This window comes from Apodemus sylvaticus, chromosome 5 (genome assembly GCF_947179515.1).
Source record: "Apodemus sylvaticus chromosome 5, mApoSyl1.1, whole genome shotgun sequence".
Lineage (NCBI taxonomy): Eukaryota > Metazoa > Chordata > Mammalia > Rodentia > Muridae > Apodemus > Apodemus sylvaticus.
In genome coordinates this window covers 149741841-149759581 of record NC_067476.1, presented here as the reverse complement: position 1 = coordinate 149759581, position 17741 = coordinate 149741841, and the positions used below count along the sequence as shown (strand labels likewise).

The window sequence follows — 17741 nt, the reverse complement described above, 5'->3', positions numbered from 1 at the left end:
CCACTGTAGATAGTTGTGAGCCACCATGTGGTTACTGGGAATCGAACTCAAGGCCTCTGAAAGAGCAGCCAGTGCTCTTACCTGCAGAGCCATTGTTCCAAGGGTTGGCCAGTCTCGATGCACAGTCTGGAAAAAAATCTTTTACTCTTACTGATTCCTAGTGTCCTGAATGAAGCAAACCCAAAGAAGAGGACAGCCCACCCAGGTCCTAGAACCTTGCATCCTGCTGTTAATTCTGCTGTCCTACTCTGTGAACCGCAGGTCCTTCTGAGGGTGGCCCTCCCATGACACTGACATAAGCACACCTGGCCTCCGCGCTCACCTGCACAGTTCTCTTGGGAGATGAAGCTGCTTAGCCTCTCTCTACTCACAGTGACCATTCTTCTTTGCTGTAACATGGCTCAGCCTGCATTAAGGAAGAACGGTGAGGCACAGTGGTCCTGGGGTGGCTGGGGTAGGGAAACCTTCCCTCTGAGAAGTCCAAGGAAACACTTGGTGCTTGAGGCTCAACGCAGAGGTTCAGTCCGTCGGCCCCCAAGACTCACCTTGTGATATTTTTCTGCAGCTTTCACCAAACCTGGGTATTGCCCGGAGTTTCATCTTCCCTGCCCCTTAATCCTTATTCCCAGATGCAGGCGTGATAAAGCCTGCAAGGGGTCGCTAAAGTGTTGCTTCTACTACTGCCAGATGCGCTGTGTGGAGGCATGGGAGAGCAAGGATTAGGTGAGCAGCCCCGAGACACTGTTTTCCACGCCCCCAAGACACTGTTCTCCACGCCCCCCTATGGACACTGTTCTCCACGCCCCTGAGACACTGTTCTCCACACCTCCCTATGGACACTGTTCTCCACGCCCCTGAGACACTGTTCTCCACGCCCCCGAGACACTGTTCTCCACGCCCCCGAGACACTGTTCTCCACGCCTCCCTATGGACACTGTTCTCCACGCTCCTTCTGTGGACTCACTCGCCTTGTAGGGAGCTGCAATCTGTCTGCATCTCTAGACAGCACGACAATCAGAGCATCTAAATTAATTAGGATTATCCAGAGCTTGTCCCCTTCCCCAGAAAAGGCATCCCTCATTGCGTGGTAGGTATCACCCATTCCCGCATAATGTCTCTGCATAGGATAATCTCTAAGCTCCTCAATGGCTACTGGATGTTTCTTACGCTTATTTTCAGAGGCCTCCTTTCACATCTTATAGCAACGAAGCATTTCACACTATGCCTTAAATTATAAAGGGAGTTTGAAATTGTAATTTCTTACTTGGCACTTACAGAACCACTTACTCTTAGCCCTTAATTCGCTGACAGCACATCTCAATGTTCATGGGAAGAGAGCACACAGCAGGATCCAGAGCATGGTGACCAGGTGACCCCGAGCCATGTTCCCAGCACGGCTTACATGTGTCTTTATCTCTGTTCTTTCTAGGTAAAGCTGAGAAGACACATGTGATATAGTTTCAGTCGATAGCCGGCCTCTGTTTCCTCCTCGGATAGGCCCATCCTCAAACTAAAAATTTAGTGCTTGTTAACATGAGTACAAAATAAAGGAATAAAGTGTCATGTATTTGTCTATTTTCTGCTGTAATTTTAAAAAACTGCCTTAGGCTGGGATTTTACAAATCGGGAAGTTTTACAACCCAGCGCTGCAAAATATAATTGAAAGAATGCCCACAAAAAAGGAAAGGAAGTTCTATTATGGAGAACACAAGGAAGGATTAATTTCATGAGAAGAATATGTTAATTATTGGATACTTTTCACTGATTTGACAAGATGCATGACTGTAGGGAAGGAAAGGTGTGTTTTGGATCATAGTTTGAAGATGCTGTCCACCACAATGAAGATGGCACAGTAGATATCGGATATCTGACAAATGAGACTTCAAAGAGATAAAGAGGGCCTCTACATATTAATAAAGAGAAAAAATCATTAAGATATAACAACTGTCATGACAACTGTCAAAACACTCAGACACCCAATTTCAAATAAGAGAAAATAAAAGGGCAATCTACCCCTTCTGGTCTGTCTGGGCCGGTACCCTGAGCAAACCTTGGTCGCAAACTCTGAAAACAGTCCCACAACACCCAGAGGAAGCTCCACTCCCAGGCGCTTTTACATGCCAGGATCCTGGGATCCCAGGAGCTTGGTCACACCAGGATCTCAGGGCCCCAGAGGCAGCTTGACTCCTAGGAGCTCAGACACACCCGTGATCTCAGGATCCCAGAATCCCAGAATCACAGGATCACAGAGATAGCTGGACTCTGAGGAGTTCTGACACAACCAAGGTAACAGGAAAGACAGGCTCCAGTAAGATTAGTGAAGGCAGGTAGCACTACAAATAACCAGATGGCAGAAGGCAAGCATAAGAACAGAAGCAACAGAAACCAAGGTTACTTAGCATCATCAGAATCCAATTCTTCCACCATAGCAAGTCCCAGATACACCATCACACCATTTTTAGATTTTTGGATTTAAAAAATCACTTCTCATGATGATGATAGAGGACTTTAAGAAGGGCATAAATAACTCCCTTAAAGGGATATAGGAAAACACAGATAAACAACTAGAAGCCCTTAAAGATGAAACACAAAAACCCCTTAAAGAATTACAGGAAAGCACAATCAAACAGGTGAAGCAAATGAACAAAACCATCCAGGATCTAAAACTGGAACTAGAAAAAATAAAGAAATCACAAAGTGAGACAACCGTGGAGCTAGAAAACCTAAGAAAGAGATCAGGAGTCATAGATGCATTCCAGTAACCAAGTAAGTCAAAACTCTTAAAGCTTAATTAACCAATCAGATTTATGTATAAATAATTTACAATTTACAAGATGTTAATATAATAATTTAGAACCAATTGATAATGACAAAAGCTTTAGCCCAATATTTCAAACCTTATTAAAATATAGCTATTTGTGGTTAGTAAATGCCATGCAGGTCCACGTCCGAAGCCATCTCGATTCTCCTCCCTTTTCTTCCTGTGGCCTTTGTCCCCGCCCCAACTCCTAGCTCCGCCTCCCTTTTCCTGTCCGATCACAGGCCTTCCACTGCCCTAATATGATTGGACATGGAAAATCCTGCAACAAGGAAATACATTAGAGACTAAAAGAAAAGCAACTGCAGAGCCATAGAATCAGGACATGGTACTGGCACAAAAACAGCCATCCAGACCAATGGGAGGAACCAGAGGAACCAAAATAAACCTGTGGAGATACAGCCATCTGAGTATCCCCGAAGGCACCAAAACCCACTCCTCCAGCTCTGCCATCCACAGCACAGTACAGTTTGTCTTGTAGACTCAGGCCAGCTTCACTCCAGAGCTGCTACTTGTCCTTAATGGTGGCCCCACAGATCTGGCATCTCCAATATCCTGGGATCTTCACTGATACTGAGGCTCCACCCTCACCAATAGCCTCCTGGCCTCCTGGGGACTCTGACCCTGCCTGGTGGTGCCAAGCCTCAGATCTTCCTCATGACATTTTCAGTCCAGTGTCTTCACTGCAGTGAGGCTGTACCTTCCCCAGTAACCTCTTCCAGCCTATCTTCATGGAGACTCTGACCTCGCCACTCAGTGTCAGGCCTTAACTGTCCTCCATGACCCCCTTATTCCTTCAAAACCACCACCACCTGGGAAACCCTTGCACAGTACCAAGTTTGGCTATCAACAACAGGACCACAGTTTCTATGTATAGACTCTGAAAAGAAATACTCCCCTAAAGGGGAGCAACAGATCTCTCATGCATCTGTTCTATGTAAATTGTTAAATTGTGTTGTAGAGCTGCTTGCCACATTCATGATCATAGAGCATTGTCTTAATCAGGGTTTCTATTGTAGAAACCCCGAACGGGGAGACCCCACTCGAGTCTCAGGTCGGCGCACACCCAAGGAAACGCAATAGACCGGCTTGATGCAAGAACACAAGGCAGTTTAATGGCAGAGCTCTGGGCCAACACGTGTCTCATGCAAGAGACAGAGGAGTCGGCCCTGAAGCTCAAAAGCTAGGGGTTTATGTGGGAAAAGGCAAGGGAGTTTCACGCGCTTTTACATGATTGGTCAATTCATACATTGGGGGAGGAATTGGCACACAATTACATCAGCAGGTAGTACGTGAAGGATGGCACATCAGCAATGTAGGAGAGTGGAATATAGGAGAGTGGGAGGCTTATCTTTTGTTAGCAGAGGGCCTGGTTAACATTAAACTACACAAGAGAAGAGAGGGTGAGGGGTGGGAGTGCAGATGGCCCATGACTCAGCGGAGGTTGTTTAGGCTACTTTCTTATCTTTATGGCCGGCTAGTTTCTGGAATGTCTTAACGACCTTGGGTGGATCATTCTGCTATTCTAACAACCTTGAGAAGGCCCCAGCTTGTCTGGGCTTGCCCCTGGCCTGCCTTATGCCTGGGCCATGGATTCTGTGAGGTCTTAACTTTTGTTTTGTTTCTAACTTCCATCATTCCCCTCTTCTCTTGTTTCATAATTCTAATCTTAGAATTCTAGAACTCAGTATCTCTGTTAGAAAGATGGTAATCATATTCATCTTCTATTTTAGCTATGGGTTGATACTGTTGTTGCAGAACCATAAGCTGTATGGCATTTATTGTATTTCTAACAAAAGCAAGGCCTTTATTTACTAGACAAGGGCCAAAGATTAGAACCAGACATATAATAAGTTATAGGTCCTGCAAGGGCAGAGAATAAGGTGGTCATCCATGGGGATTTGGAGTACCAGGATTCGAACCATCCCTGCTGTTCTTCTCGTTCCCGCTTTCTCTTTTCAAGCCTTTCTCTTAATTTCTGCATGGAATCTCTGACTACTCCTGTGTGGTCCGCGTAAAAACAACACTCTTCCTTTAAAGCTGCGCATAGTCCTCCTTCCTTTAAAAACAACAAGTCTAATCCTCTTCTATTCTGTAGCACTACTTCAGATAAGGAGGTCAAAGATTTTTCTAAGGCATTGATGGAGTTTTCTAACATTTCTAGATCTTCATTTATAGCTTCTTTAAGAGACTGGAAGGACTGAGCTCCTTGTCTTCCTTCTACCAGGGCTGTCACACCCATCCCTGCTCCCACTGCAAGACTGGCCCCTAACATCATTGCTAGAGTTAGAGAAACTGGCTCTCTTTTATCTCTTCTGCCGGTATCTCTATCTTCTAGGTAGGAAGCAGGGTGATAATACACTTGGGGTAAAAGCTGAACCATGACACAAAAGTCCCGAGAGGGGTCGAAGACACTAGTAGATACACAAGGGGTAAGTCTGGTGTTAAAGGCCCACCATCCAACCGGAGTAGGTACAAGGTAGTAACTGGAGTCTGTCTTATCTACGGAGTGGATCCGGTCACACAGATGGCAGTGGGAGGGAGGTAGAGTCCCTATGCACAGACCGGCGTTTCCCCCTGATGCTGTCACATCAGTCAGGGTTAACTTTTTCCCTGTTCCCCATGAGCAGGAAGCATGACTACTAGTTTTATTGAAATCTCCACTGTAAGCAATCCCCTCATAGTAAGGGGGACCTGAGGATAAGCATAACCAGCAGTTTGTAGTAGCCTCAGGATCAGTGCTGTTTAGGGCATAAAAAGCTCCCTTGACCAGATTAAATAGTCTTTGTCCCATTGAAGGGTACGTGGGGATTATGGTCGGGGGTCCACGAGGGGTGGCTATATTAAGGGACTTTACGGGAGCAGAGGGGACAGTTATAGGGGTCGGGGGTTTGGGCTTGGCGGGTGGGCCTTGTTCTGGGAGGATCTTGTTAGGTCCAATGGGTACCGTGGGAGGTTTTTCTATGGTCAACTTAATTTTGAAAATAAAACCAGGATCTGCTCCAGAGGCATGCACCCGCAAACCCCAACTGTTTCCCCTGAACCAGCTCTGATGCTCTTGCTTCCCTTTATCAGTGAATTTTATAAGGATCGGGTTATTGTAGTTACCTTTGCAGGCCCCATTTGGGCTACTGTTATGGGCACATCCATTTTCAGGGTATTTAGAACCGTCTCTCTCACCTTGGTTTGGTCTGTCATAGCTACTGTTTCTTTTCACAGTGATCAGGTCCCAAGAAGAAGAGGGATTCCAATAAATGTCTCCCGTAGTCTCACAACTCCATGTAGCACAATAGAAATCTGATGCCCCTCCACACTTATGCCGGAGATTCCGGACTCGTCCTTAGGCAGGGCATACATAAAAGGCCACAGACTGGAGGTTCGCTCGGTAAAACTGTCCCGAGCACCCATATGTACTCCCAATCCCACTTGAGACACACTGCTTTTCAGCTGGTGGTTTAAGTAGATCAGTGTGATCAGGGATATCCCAAGAAAGTGATCCTGCTGCTAATTTACAAATATCGGGCGTGAGATCTGGCCACCAAGTCCATGGAGGGTGCATTTCAGCGGTCGACCAGACAGTGTTCCCCTCCTCATTGAGTACCTCCCAAGTTTGCCGAATCGGTGTGTGGGGGTTGAAGTCTCCACTCCGAGTTATTCTGGTGACGCAGATGCAACTTAAGAGGATTACCAGTCTTTTCCAGAGTCCATTCATCTTGATCAGTTCCTGGGGGAACCTTCTTAGCATGTGAGGCATGGACCTAGGTGGGGATTCCTTCTACCTTTACAGCGGTCAGTGTGGTCAGTAGTACTAGGTACTACTAGGTAGGGTCCTTTCCATCGAGGTTCAAGGTTCCCTTCTCGGTGTCTCCTCACCAGGACCGTATCTCCTACTTCGAATTGGTGTGGCACCTGCAAGTCGCTCGTGGTTTAGGTTTCTTTCAGTTGTTCCCAGATTTCCTTTCTTACGATCTCGAGAGCCTTTAAACAAGCTAGAAGGCGAGATGAAGGAACGGGGGAGGGGAGCGCATCAGGGCAAGCTCCACTTTCAGCGGTTATGTGAATGGGTGGGGGTGCGCCAAACATCAGTTCGAAGGGTGTTAGACCTGAAGCTCCGGGAGTATTTCGAACCCGAAACAGGGCATAGAGGAGAAGGACTGTCCAGTCGTTCCCGTCGGTTTCTAAGGTCAATTTAGTTAAGGTCTCTTTTAGAGTTCTATTCATCCTTTCTACCTGTCATGAACTCTGGGGTCTATAGGCACAATGTAACTTCCAATTTATCCCCAGTTGTCTGGCCAATCCCTGACTTACCTGGGCGACAAAGGCAGGCCCGTTGTCTGACCCAATTACCTTAGGTATTCCAAAACGGGGAAAGATTTCTTCAAGTATCTTCTTGGCCACCATGTTAGCTGTCTCTCTCGGTGGGAAATGCTTCTGCCCACCCTGAGAAAGTGTCTATAAAAACTAGAAGGTATTTATTTCCATATCTTGCCGGTTTTACCTCAGTAAAATCAACTTCCCAAAAGGTCCCTGGTCTATCCCCCCTTAAATGTTTTCCACTATGAGTCTTATTTGGCACTGCGTTAGTGAGTGCGCGAGCTTGACAATTCTTTACTAGGTCTTCTATCATGATAAGGGGACTTACCAATCAGTTTTATCATTTTTTTCTCTCCCAGGTGGGTGAGACGGTGTATGTTAGTCAAATATTCTAGCCCCTCTTCTCTTGTGAGAGTCCGTTTTTCTAAGGTCTCCTCGGCTGGTTGTGATGAGGCTCTAATTGTCAATATTTGTGGTCCCTGTGCTGCATCTTTTGCCACCTGGTCTGCCATTTGATTTCCACTATCTATTGGCCCAGTTCCCCTCTGATGTCCTGGACAGTGAATGATTGCCACCTTGCGGGGCAAATGAACAGCTTCTAGCAGACTGAGAATTTTGTCTTTATTTTTGATCTCTTTTCTAGCGGAAGTTAATAATCCGCGCTGTCGGTATATTACCCCATGAGTGTGAGCGGTTGCAAAGGCATATCAGCTGTCAGTGTAGATATTGACAGCTTTTCCTTCTGCCAGCCTCAAAGCCTGGGTTAGGGCAATGAGCTCTGCTTTTTGGGCTGATGTTCCTTCTGGCAAGCTACTGCCCATATGACAGATTTCCCATCCACTACCGCTGCTCCAGCCCTGTGCTTACTTTCTACCACGAAGCTGCTTCCATCGGTGAACCAAGTCATTGCTCCAGGCCAGGATTGATCAGTTAAATCTGACCAGATCCCGGGTCCCGGCTTCCTCAGCCAGCATATCCCCACAGTGATGTACAGGGACTTTGTCAGCTTCAGGCAGTAAGGTGGCAGGGTTGAGAATAGCAGGTGGAGCAAAGGTCACCCACTCAGTCAGCAATAAACTCTGGTAGTGGGTCATCCTGGCATTAGTCATCCAGCGGTCTGGGAGCTGCCGGATGATGCTCTCGAGGGCATGCGGGGCCACTATGGTCACATTCAGGCCCATGGTCAGTTTATCAGCGTCTTTCACTAACACAGCAGTAGCTGCTATTGCCCGTAGACACGAGGGCCATCCTCTGGCTACTGGATCTAATTTCTTTGACATGTAGGCTACAGGGTGCTTCCAAGGTCCCAATGTCTGGGTAAGGACACCCCTTGCCACTCCATTTCTCTCATCAATGTACAGGGTAAAGGGTTTCTTCAGGTCAGGTAGTGCTAGGGCGGGGGCCTGTAGCAGCGCCTTTTTGAGGGTTTCAAAAGCCAATTGGTGTTCCCTAGTCCAAATAAATTCCCCTTTTTCTCTTGTCAAGGGGTATAAAGGGGCCGCCAGGGTGACAAACCCTGGGATCCAGAGTCTGCAGAACCCTGCTGTTCCCAGGAATTCTCTTACCTGGCAAGAGGGGGTTGGGGTCAGGATCTGCGTCACTGTCCGTTTTCTGGCTTCCGTGAGCCATCGCTGTCCATTCTTCAGGGTATATCCCAAGTAGGTCACCTCAGTCTAGCACAGCTGTGCCTTTTTAGCCAGGACCCCATACCCCAACTCACCTAGCTCAGCCAGGAGATTCTGTGTCCCACGCTTGCATTCCTCGAGTGTCTCTGTTGCAAGGAGAAGATCATCTACGAATTGCAAGAGTGTCACCTGTGGATTGCTGGCTCAAAAAGGAGCCAAGTCCTGATGTAAGGCCTCGTCAAACAGGGTTGGAGAATTTTTGAACCCTTGAGGTAACCTGGTCCAGGTGAGCTGCCCCATCCTGCCACTCTCAGGATCCCGCCATTCAAAGGCGAACAGGGGCTGACTGTTAGGGTGCAATCTCAGACAAAAGAAGGCATCTTTAAGATCTAACAGTGTATACCAGATTCGTTCAGGCAGCAGCATGCTGAGCAGATTATAGGGGTTTGGAACGGTGGGGTGTATGCCCTGTATCCTTTTGTTAACCTCTCTAAGGTCTTGCACAGGACGATAATCACCCATCCCTGGCTTCTTTACTGGAGGGGGGGGGGGATTCCATGCAGATTGACAGGGGACCAGGATTCCCTCTTGGATTAGCCGGTCAGTGTGCGGGCGTATCCCTTCTCGAGCTTCCTTCCCCATAGGGTACTGTCAGATCCTAATGGGGGTGGCTCCAGACTTAAGCTCTACTACTACTGGAGGGGCCTGTTTTGCCATTCCCATTCCTCCTGTTTCAGCCCAAGCCAGGGGAAACTGGGTGAGCCAATCTTTCAGCCCCTCAGGGGTGGCAGTCTTTTTCTGATAAATCTGGTATTCTTCTCCTAATTGCAAAGATAGTCCCAGAGCCTGGGGAGGTGCAGCTCCCCAGGACAATTCTGGTTTGGAGGGGGTAAAAGTTATTTGTGTCTTTAATTTAGTCAGCAAATCCCTTCCTAGTAGGGGTGTAGGGCACTCAGGAATGACTAGAAATGAGTGGTTTACTACATTCTTCCCTAAGTCTACCATCTAAGAGGTGGTCCACGGGTAGGGTTTCTGTCCTGTGGCCCCGATTACCAGTGTCTTTTCATTTTTGACCTTACCCAAAAGGAGTTTTCAGTACCGAGTATTCTGCACCTGTATCGATCAAGAAACTTATGGGAATCCCCTCCACTTGTAGGGTTACCCTAGGCTCGGGGAGGGGAGCCAAGCCCTATCTCCCCTAGTCTTCATCATTCCCAAGGGACAATACCTTTGTCCCCTGCTTCTTCTTGGGGTGCTCACAGGCCCAGTGTCCTTTTCCTCTACAGTGTGCACATTGATCTTTCTCCAAGGGGGGGGATGGTCTCTTCTGGGTCTCCTTGGCTCCTGCCATCTCCCGCATCCCAGATTCCCTAGCTGTCTGTTCCTGTCTCTCCTATTCCTGTCTACTACTGTGGCCAGTATCCTAGTCAGAGTCTTCTCTTGCTTTTTCTCTCTCCTATCCTCATCCTCTCTCCTCTCTCTCTTTTCTCGTTCTTGCTTCTCTTCCTCTGTCTCCCTTTTGTGATACACTTTCTCAGCCTCTCTAACCACATCCCTTATTGTATAATCCTGCAGTCCCTCAATCCGTTGCAATTTCTTTCTAATGTCAGGAGCCGACTGTCCAATAAAAGCTATAATTACGGAAGCTCTCTGCCCTTCAGACGTAGGGTCGAAGAGGGTATATCTTCTGTATGCCTCCATGAGCCTCTCCAAAAAAACTGAAGGGGGTTCAGTCGGGCCCTGCATGACCTCTCTTACCTTAGCCAAATTTGTGGGCCTTCGTGCAGCACCTCTGAGATCCGCCACTAGAGCCCGAATGTAATTGGACAGCCGTTCCCTACCTTGCACCGTGTTATAATCCCATTGAGGGCGCAACAAGGGGAATCCTTCATCTATCCCCTCAGGGGTCTGGACAGGGTGTCCGGCATGGTCTCGGACATTCTTCCAGGCCTCAAGAAGGATCCTCTCCTTCTCCTCGGTGGTGAACAGGGTCTGTAAAAGCTGCTGGCAATCATTCCAGGTGGGCTGATGTGAATACCTCAGAGACTCTACTAGACCTGTAAGCCCTGCTGGATTATCTGAAAAAGGGGGTGTGTGTGTGATTAATTTTCCAGTTATAAAGGTCAGAGGAAGAGAAAGGCCAGTACTGTAAAGGCTGCAAGCCGTTCTGGTCATTTGGGTTTGGGGGTGCACCGACAGCCCTAAGGGGAAGTGCCACCGTGGAGTCAGCTGGTCCCTCAGGGGTGGCTCCTCGCCGACTTCTTGTTCCTGCGAAAGGGTCCTCCCTTTCTCTGGTTTCAGGGGCCGGAGATGGAGGGGGGGCTGGCAGAGCTGAGGGTTGGGGTTCTGGTTGCAGGACTTGAGGATAAGGTAGGGGTGGGGGAGTAGGCCACTCAGGGGGTCCTTCTATCTCAGGGTAAATCTTTGGGATGGGTGCCGGTGAAACACTGCATCCTCTATCTTCTTTCGGCTGTGGTTTTGGTTTCTCATCTGCAGCACCTTCCCGGACAGCCAGGATCTTGGGGCCGGGATGGTGAGGAGGAAGGAATGGCCGGACCCATTCGGGTGGAGACCGTGCCAGATCCTCCCATACCATGATGTACAGCTGTTGGTCCGGGTGCAATCCTGGTGGGCAAATCAAAAGTCCCTATAGGTGGCCAGCCTACTCCGAAAGTAGGCCATTCTGAGGTACTGAAGGTCTGCCAGGGTTTTTTCTTAACTTCCACTGACAAATTCCATCCTCTTGCCCTAATGTCCATCCAGTGAACCTTAGTCAAGGACAAAGGGGTCATCACTGTCTGTCCCATGGCAAGAAACAAAAAACACAAAAACAGAACACAAACACTAGTACATCCAAACACACTCGCCCATGTCTGGTATTGAACAAACAACCAAATGCAACTTCTGATGGAGCAGGGTTCTGTACTCTCTCCGGGAGAAGGAGCACTCCACACGGTCAGGCTCTCCTGACCGTCTCTCACCCTTGGAGCGTCCTCCAGGTTCGTAGCCTGCAGTTCTGGGGTGTCCCCCTCCGCAGCCACTGGGTCCTTACGGCCCACAGCAGCAGCTGAGAGAGCAGGATTCCACATCTGCTCTGTCCAGCTACGAATCGAAACCAGAACACAGACACAGCGGCGCCGCACTCAGACACTCAAACTCATACAAACGTACCTCCAAGGGGTCTTCGGGGTTCCTGGGTGTTACGGGGATCCCAGACGATGAGCCCCCACAATGTAGGACCCCCGAACGGGGAGACACCACTGGAGTCTCAGGTCGGCTCATAACCAAGGAAACATGAGAGACCGGCTTGATGCAAGAACACAAGGCAATTTAATGGCAGAGCTCCTGGCCAACACGTGTCTCATGCAAGAGACAGAGGAGTCGGCCCTGAAGCTCAAAAGCTAGGGGTTTATGTGGGAAAAGGCAGGGGGGGTTCGAGCGCTTTTACATGATTGGTCAATTCGTACATTGGGGGAAGAATTGGCACACAATTACATCAGTGGGTAGTATGTGCAGGACGGCACATCAGCAATGTAGGAGAGTGGGAGGTTTATCTTTTGTTAGCAGAGGGCCTGGTTAACATTAAACTACACAAGAGAAGAGAGGGTGAGGGGAGGGAGTGCAGATGTCCCATGACTCAGCGGAGGTTGTTTAGGCTACTTTCTTATCTTTATGGCCGCTAGTTTCTGGAATGTCTTAACGACCTTGGGTGGATCATCCTGCTATTCTAACAACCTTGAGAAGGCCCCAGCTTGTCTGGGCTTGCTCCTGGCCTGCCTTATGCCTGGTCCGTGGATTCTGTGAGGTCTTAACTTCGTTTTGTTTCTAACTTCCATAACTATTCCCCCACAAACAGCATGACCGAGAAGCAAGTTAGGGAGGAAAGGGTTTATTGAGCTTACACTTCCACATTGCTGTTCATCACCAGAGGAAGTCAGGACTGGAACTCAAGCAGGTCAGGAAGCAGGAGCTGATGCAGAGGCCATGGAGGGATGTTATTTACTGGCTTGCTCCCCCTGGCTTGCTCAGCTTGCTCTCTTATAGAACCCAAGACCACCAGCCCAGAGATGACACCACCCACAAGTGGCCCTCCCCCTTGATCACTAATTGAGAAAATGCCTTACAGCTAGATCTCTTGGAGGCATTTCCTCAACTAAAGCTCCTTTCTCTGTGGTAACTCCAGTTTGTGTCAAGTTGACACACAAAACCAGCCAGTACAAACATGTCTACTCTCTGGGCCCTCTACCCCAGGATGTTCCGCTCTCAGGAAACCTGTGCAAACAGCTCAGCTGGGGGTGTTGAGCTAAGCTCACCGATGCCCAACAGTTTCTACCCCACTTCAGACCATTTAAGTCACAAATACTTTTGGATTTTTAACAAACTTTATAGCACTATAGTCCAAGCAGACAACAACCCTCTAAGCTATCTTATCTGCTTTTCTGACAAAAATCCCAATAAATGATTGCATCCGTTTATTTGTACTGCTCCTGCTTCATCAGGTTAGCCCTCATAGCCGCATGCTCATGATCCATACTACCCGATAGCAACTCCTCTTCCTCCTCCCTAGCTCTCTCTCCTCTCCTCGTGGTCTTTCTCTGACCCCCAGCCTGAGAACCTTCACCCTGCCTGCCTTGTCTAGTCCTGGCTGTCAGCAAGTTTATTAAACCACCGGGGATAACTTGGAAGGCAGAGTTTACACATCATTTTGGGGGCATGAGAATCTGCTTGTTGGACAGTAAGCAGATCTTGGGGGTAAGCAATTAACATCTAATTCTCCACAAATCTAGCCCATGACACTATCTTGCTTTGTCATTGCAATGGTGCCGGGTAGTGAGTTGTTTCTCCATAAATGCAGTACATGAATTGAGGTGAATTATAAATATAAAAGCAGGTTTATTAGGAGTAGCTATCAGGGCAAGTTGACCTATCTCACAGCAGGAGACCAGTCAAGTCTCAAGACTGGGCTGGACTAGGGGCTTCTTAAAGAGGAGAGGAGAGAGAGTAGTGATATGGTGGTAGGGTACTAAGGTTATGGCCTTATTCTATGAGACCACCTATTGGGTGGTCTTATATCTGGTAGTCACTTCGGAATCTGGAACTAGGAGCTGGCTTTATCCAGTGTTTTGCACAGACTATTTTTGTGCAAAGCTGCAAGTGCTGGTTTCTGGTCTCCAAATCTTTGGTCTAACATCCCAACCACTTTGGGTATAGGGGCACAGAGTCAAATCTGACTATTTCCAGCTAAGCCAGAATGTCAAAGGGAGGGGGGCATCAGGAGTAGGTGGTGCTGTGGGCACAGGGATATAGGGGCTCAGGAGCATCTGGTCAATGCCTACTCTGGAGACCTTGCAGATGCGATCATACAAGAAGCAGAGGAGGAGGCATCTGAAACCTTGGGTTCTGCTGTTAAATTGATAAATCTTTCATTAGTCTCATCTTCACACCCATCAGAGACCTGAGAAGGATGAATTTCACCTGAATAGGCAGAAAGTGCAAACCAAGCAGCTTCTGGGTTTATTAAAAATTACCTGGACAGTCAGGCAGGCAATGCTCCTCTGTGCTTGGCACCGCACCTTTCTTCGACGGCCAGGCCCAGAGGAGTTGACAGAGAAGCAGGATTTTCGGAAGGACTGTCCTACTTTTGTCTAGACAAAGCGAGGGAGTCAACTCTCCAGTGTCCTTCCCGTCCACAGTTTGAACTGTGCGCTGTCAGCTGTTGAGGCAAAGGGCAGTCTACAAGCCCAATGGTCAGCTTTTCTCCGTGTAAAGCAAGCTTCCTGTGGAGGTTCTTCTGCTCCCATCTTCTTTGGGGGAGATCGGGCATGATATGGGGAGCTTGCATATCTATTACAAAAAGTGTTTGTATTAAACATTTTAAATGCCACATTCTGCAGATCTCTGAAGTGTTTAAGGACTACATGTTTATCTATAGTATATCTAAATAGACACACTTTGCTTGTTATAGTTACTTATTTTTGCTTGACTTTGAAAACATGTATAGGAGGTTAAATAAAGCCTATTCCTGTAATTAATTGCATCAGTTCTTAGCAGGACTACAAATATAGTTTTGAACATATTAAAAGGGTTTGATCATTTATAAGGCTATTGACCATTAACTTGCACTTCTTAATTATCCTTAACAATCTACAATATTTTAGAAGCTTTCGTAAGACAAGGACTGTAGGTTTAGTCCTGTTAGGTTTGAACCTTAAAAATCAGGATTTTTGAACTGAAGCTCTTCTAGTATTAAATAAAACATTTAATCATAGATACAGTCCATAGAGAAACTGGCAACTTTACTGATCCTTTTGTATTGCACCATTATATGGCATTGTAGCTTTGTGTGTAGTTTAGTTTATCTAAACAGCTAAAGTTTAAAAGACAAAAAACTAGACAGATATTATTGTGAACCTCATTAGATCTTAGGAGTTTATAGATCTTGATTATTAAATATACCTAATTCATTAAATACATGTTACTACGTAATTGTATTTTCTAGCAGCTCAGTATTGAACAACTAGCAAAGACAGAAGGATATATATAATATACATACTTAAATATTATATATGCATAAGTATATACATACATATATAAATAGTATATATACATAAGTATATGTATATATACCTTAAATTAGTTGTTAATTTGAATAGACCTTTATAACCTTAAATTTTCATCCTCACATACAGTATCTTGTAGCAAATATAACCTTGAATTTTTACCATCATCTTACAAAAATCTATTCCAATCTAAAATAAAAAAGACTTCTTGTTGCTTTCTTAGTCTGAGGGAAAGACAGTAATAAGCAGGGAGTTCATTAGAACTAAGAAGTTTTACAATTATTGCTTTATACTATGTGGTCATCTTAAGATGGTGAAATTACACAAGAGGTTGCAAGCCTTGAGGTCTCTTGAGGTTGCCAATCAAGATGAAGGAGAGCCATATGGTTGTTATTTAAAAACATTTATTTTCCTAGTAAATATATTTATCTCTATATATATTTAGTGAGTTTAATCCAAGTTATATGCACATGTATAGAGTTAAATTCCGTTTACATACATATACATGCACATATATATTCATGTATAGATTTTTTTTTGTTTTTTTTTAAATTTGGTTTTTTCGAGACAGGGTTTCTCTGTATATCCCTGGCTGTCCTGGAACTCACTCTGTAGACCAGGCTGGCCTCGAACTCAGAAATCCACCTGCCTCTGCCTCCCAGAGTGCTGGGATTACAGGCGTGTGCCACCACCGCCTGGCTTAGATTTTTAATTATAAACCTTTTCTTTTAAGTTTAAAGTCAAGTATTATGGCAGATTATATAGATTTTAAAATATGCCCAATGAACAACTTACAAATCCTTAGATAAAAGTTTACAGCATAATCTTGAGACTATCATGGCCAAGTAAAGGCACCAGACAGACAGGCATGACCAGAAAACTGTGAGAAGAATCATCCTACAAGAAAGCAGAGAGGCGGCAGGGCCTTAGGTGGAGAGGAGGGGGGTCTGGCCCACTCCTGTCACAGAAATTATCAGTGGGGCCCTGGAACCCCAGTGAGATGCTGAAACAGAGAAGGCTGGCAGAGTCCGCGTTGCCTGGCTTAGCGGTTTGGCACAGAAGATGAGCGCACATAGGGGAATTCTGACTCCCATGGCCAGGTTGCCTGCAAGCAGGGCATGGCTCCCTTGGCAGACAGGGATTAGGACAGATGAGGGACCAATGGCCCTCCTGGCCACAGCAAAGACAGAATTGACTTAGTCTGAATCACAGTGGGGTGGGGCTTGGCCTCTCTCCCTCTACAGGAATGCCGATGGCCTTGGGGCAGTGAAGTGGAAATTTCTGGTGGAGACTCAGTTGTGACATGTGATATTTTTCTGGAATCTTGTCTATGAGAGGATGTTTTGCTAAAAACAGACACATGGTGTTTTTCTGGAAGCAGCCTGGAAAAGGGACAGATGTTTTGCTAGAGCAGATGCTTGAGAGAACAGGAAATGTTTAGAAAGAATATAAATATAATCCAACAGACAGTGGAAATAGTGGACAATGCTGGATGGTATTGGTACATCTTACCATACTTTGCTGGTCAACTTTCATTGGGACTTCATAGAAAGGAAAGCACAAAGAACAATTCTGGCGGTGTTCCTGTGGCTTTTTGCTGTTTCCTCAGATTTGGGTCAATTGGCAGAGCCTCGGGGTTTCTTCTGGATCATGGATTGAGCTACCACTGCTGATTCATGTAAACTGAACTGCTGATATCCTGACAATGCAGATCGGATTTGCTTCAAAGAACTATTTCTAAACAGGTCCACACCCTCCTTTCCCCCATTAGCCTTTCCTTTCCACTACCTCTGGCAGGTGGTGGGCTAGAAGGGAAATTAAGTGTTTAAGAACCCTTATTTTTTAAAAAAAAAAGTATGCAGTCCTTTTTTTTAAAAAGATTTGTTTATTATTATATGTAAGTACACTGTAGCTGTCTTTAGACACACCAGAAGAGGGCGTCAGATCTCATTACGGATGGTTGTGAGCCACCATGTGGTTGCTGGAGGTTTTGAAAAAAATCTAAGCCTACACAACAGCTGTCAAGGCTTGGGCCTGGAGCATAGCCTTCTGCTGTAGCCAACCCTGTTGGGAAGCCAATATTTATCTTGGCCACCTCCTTTTGGGTGTTTAAAGACCTTCGAAGCCATTTTATAGGGGTTTGGGGACCATCCAACAGCCTTTTTGAGCTGTTTTGTTTTTTTTTTCTTCTAAAGTCTGAAGTCAGTTGAGAAATAAAATGAGAGGCAGGTACTGCAGCTCCTGCTGGAGAGGCTTCATACTGATTTATGGCTCCTTGTAATCTGTTAAGAAAAACCACCGAATTCTCATCTGTTTGTTGTGTAACCTCAAGGAGTCTGTCAAAGTCATTACCCATGGAGTCTGGCCTGTGTATTGACTGGCTGACACCTGAGCTAATTTTGTACTCCTCATGTGTAAGCGTGG

At 46.5% G+C, this 17741-nt stretch overlaps 1 protein-coding gene and 1 pseudogene across 1 annotated transcript; one reads left to right on the top strand and one right to left on the bottom strand.

The window, feature by feature from the left end:
- The first annotated feature begins 342 nt into the window (after positions 1 to 342).
- On the top strand, positions 343 to 723 carry LOC127684687 (WAP four-disulfide core domain protein 15B-like). Its single transcript, XM_052181561.1, has 2 exons — positions 343 to 424; positions 566 to 723. The coding sequence occupies exons 1-2, from the start codon at positions 343 to 345 to the stop codon at positions 721 to 723; spliced, it is 240 nt and encodes a 79-aa protein (XP_052037521.1).
- Positions 724 to 6408: 5685 nt separating this feature from the next.
- Positions 6409 to 11564, bottom strand: LOC127684984 (uncharacterized; annotated as a pseudogene).
- Between the last annotated feature and the right edge of the window lie 6177 nt (positions 11565 to 17741).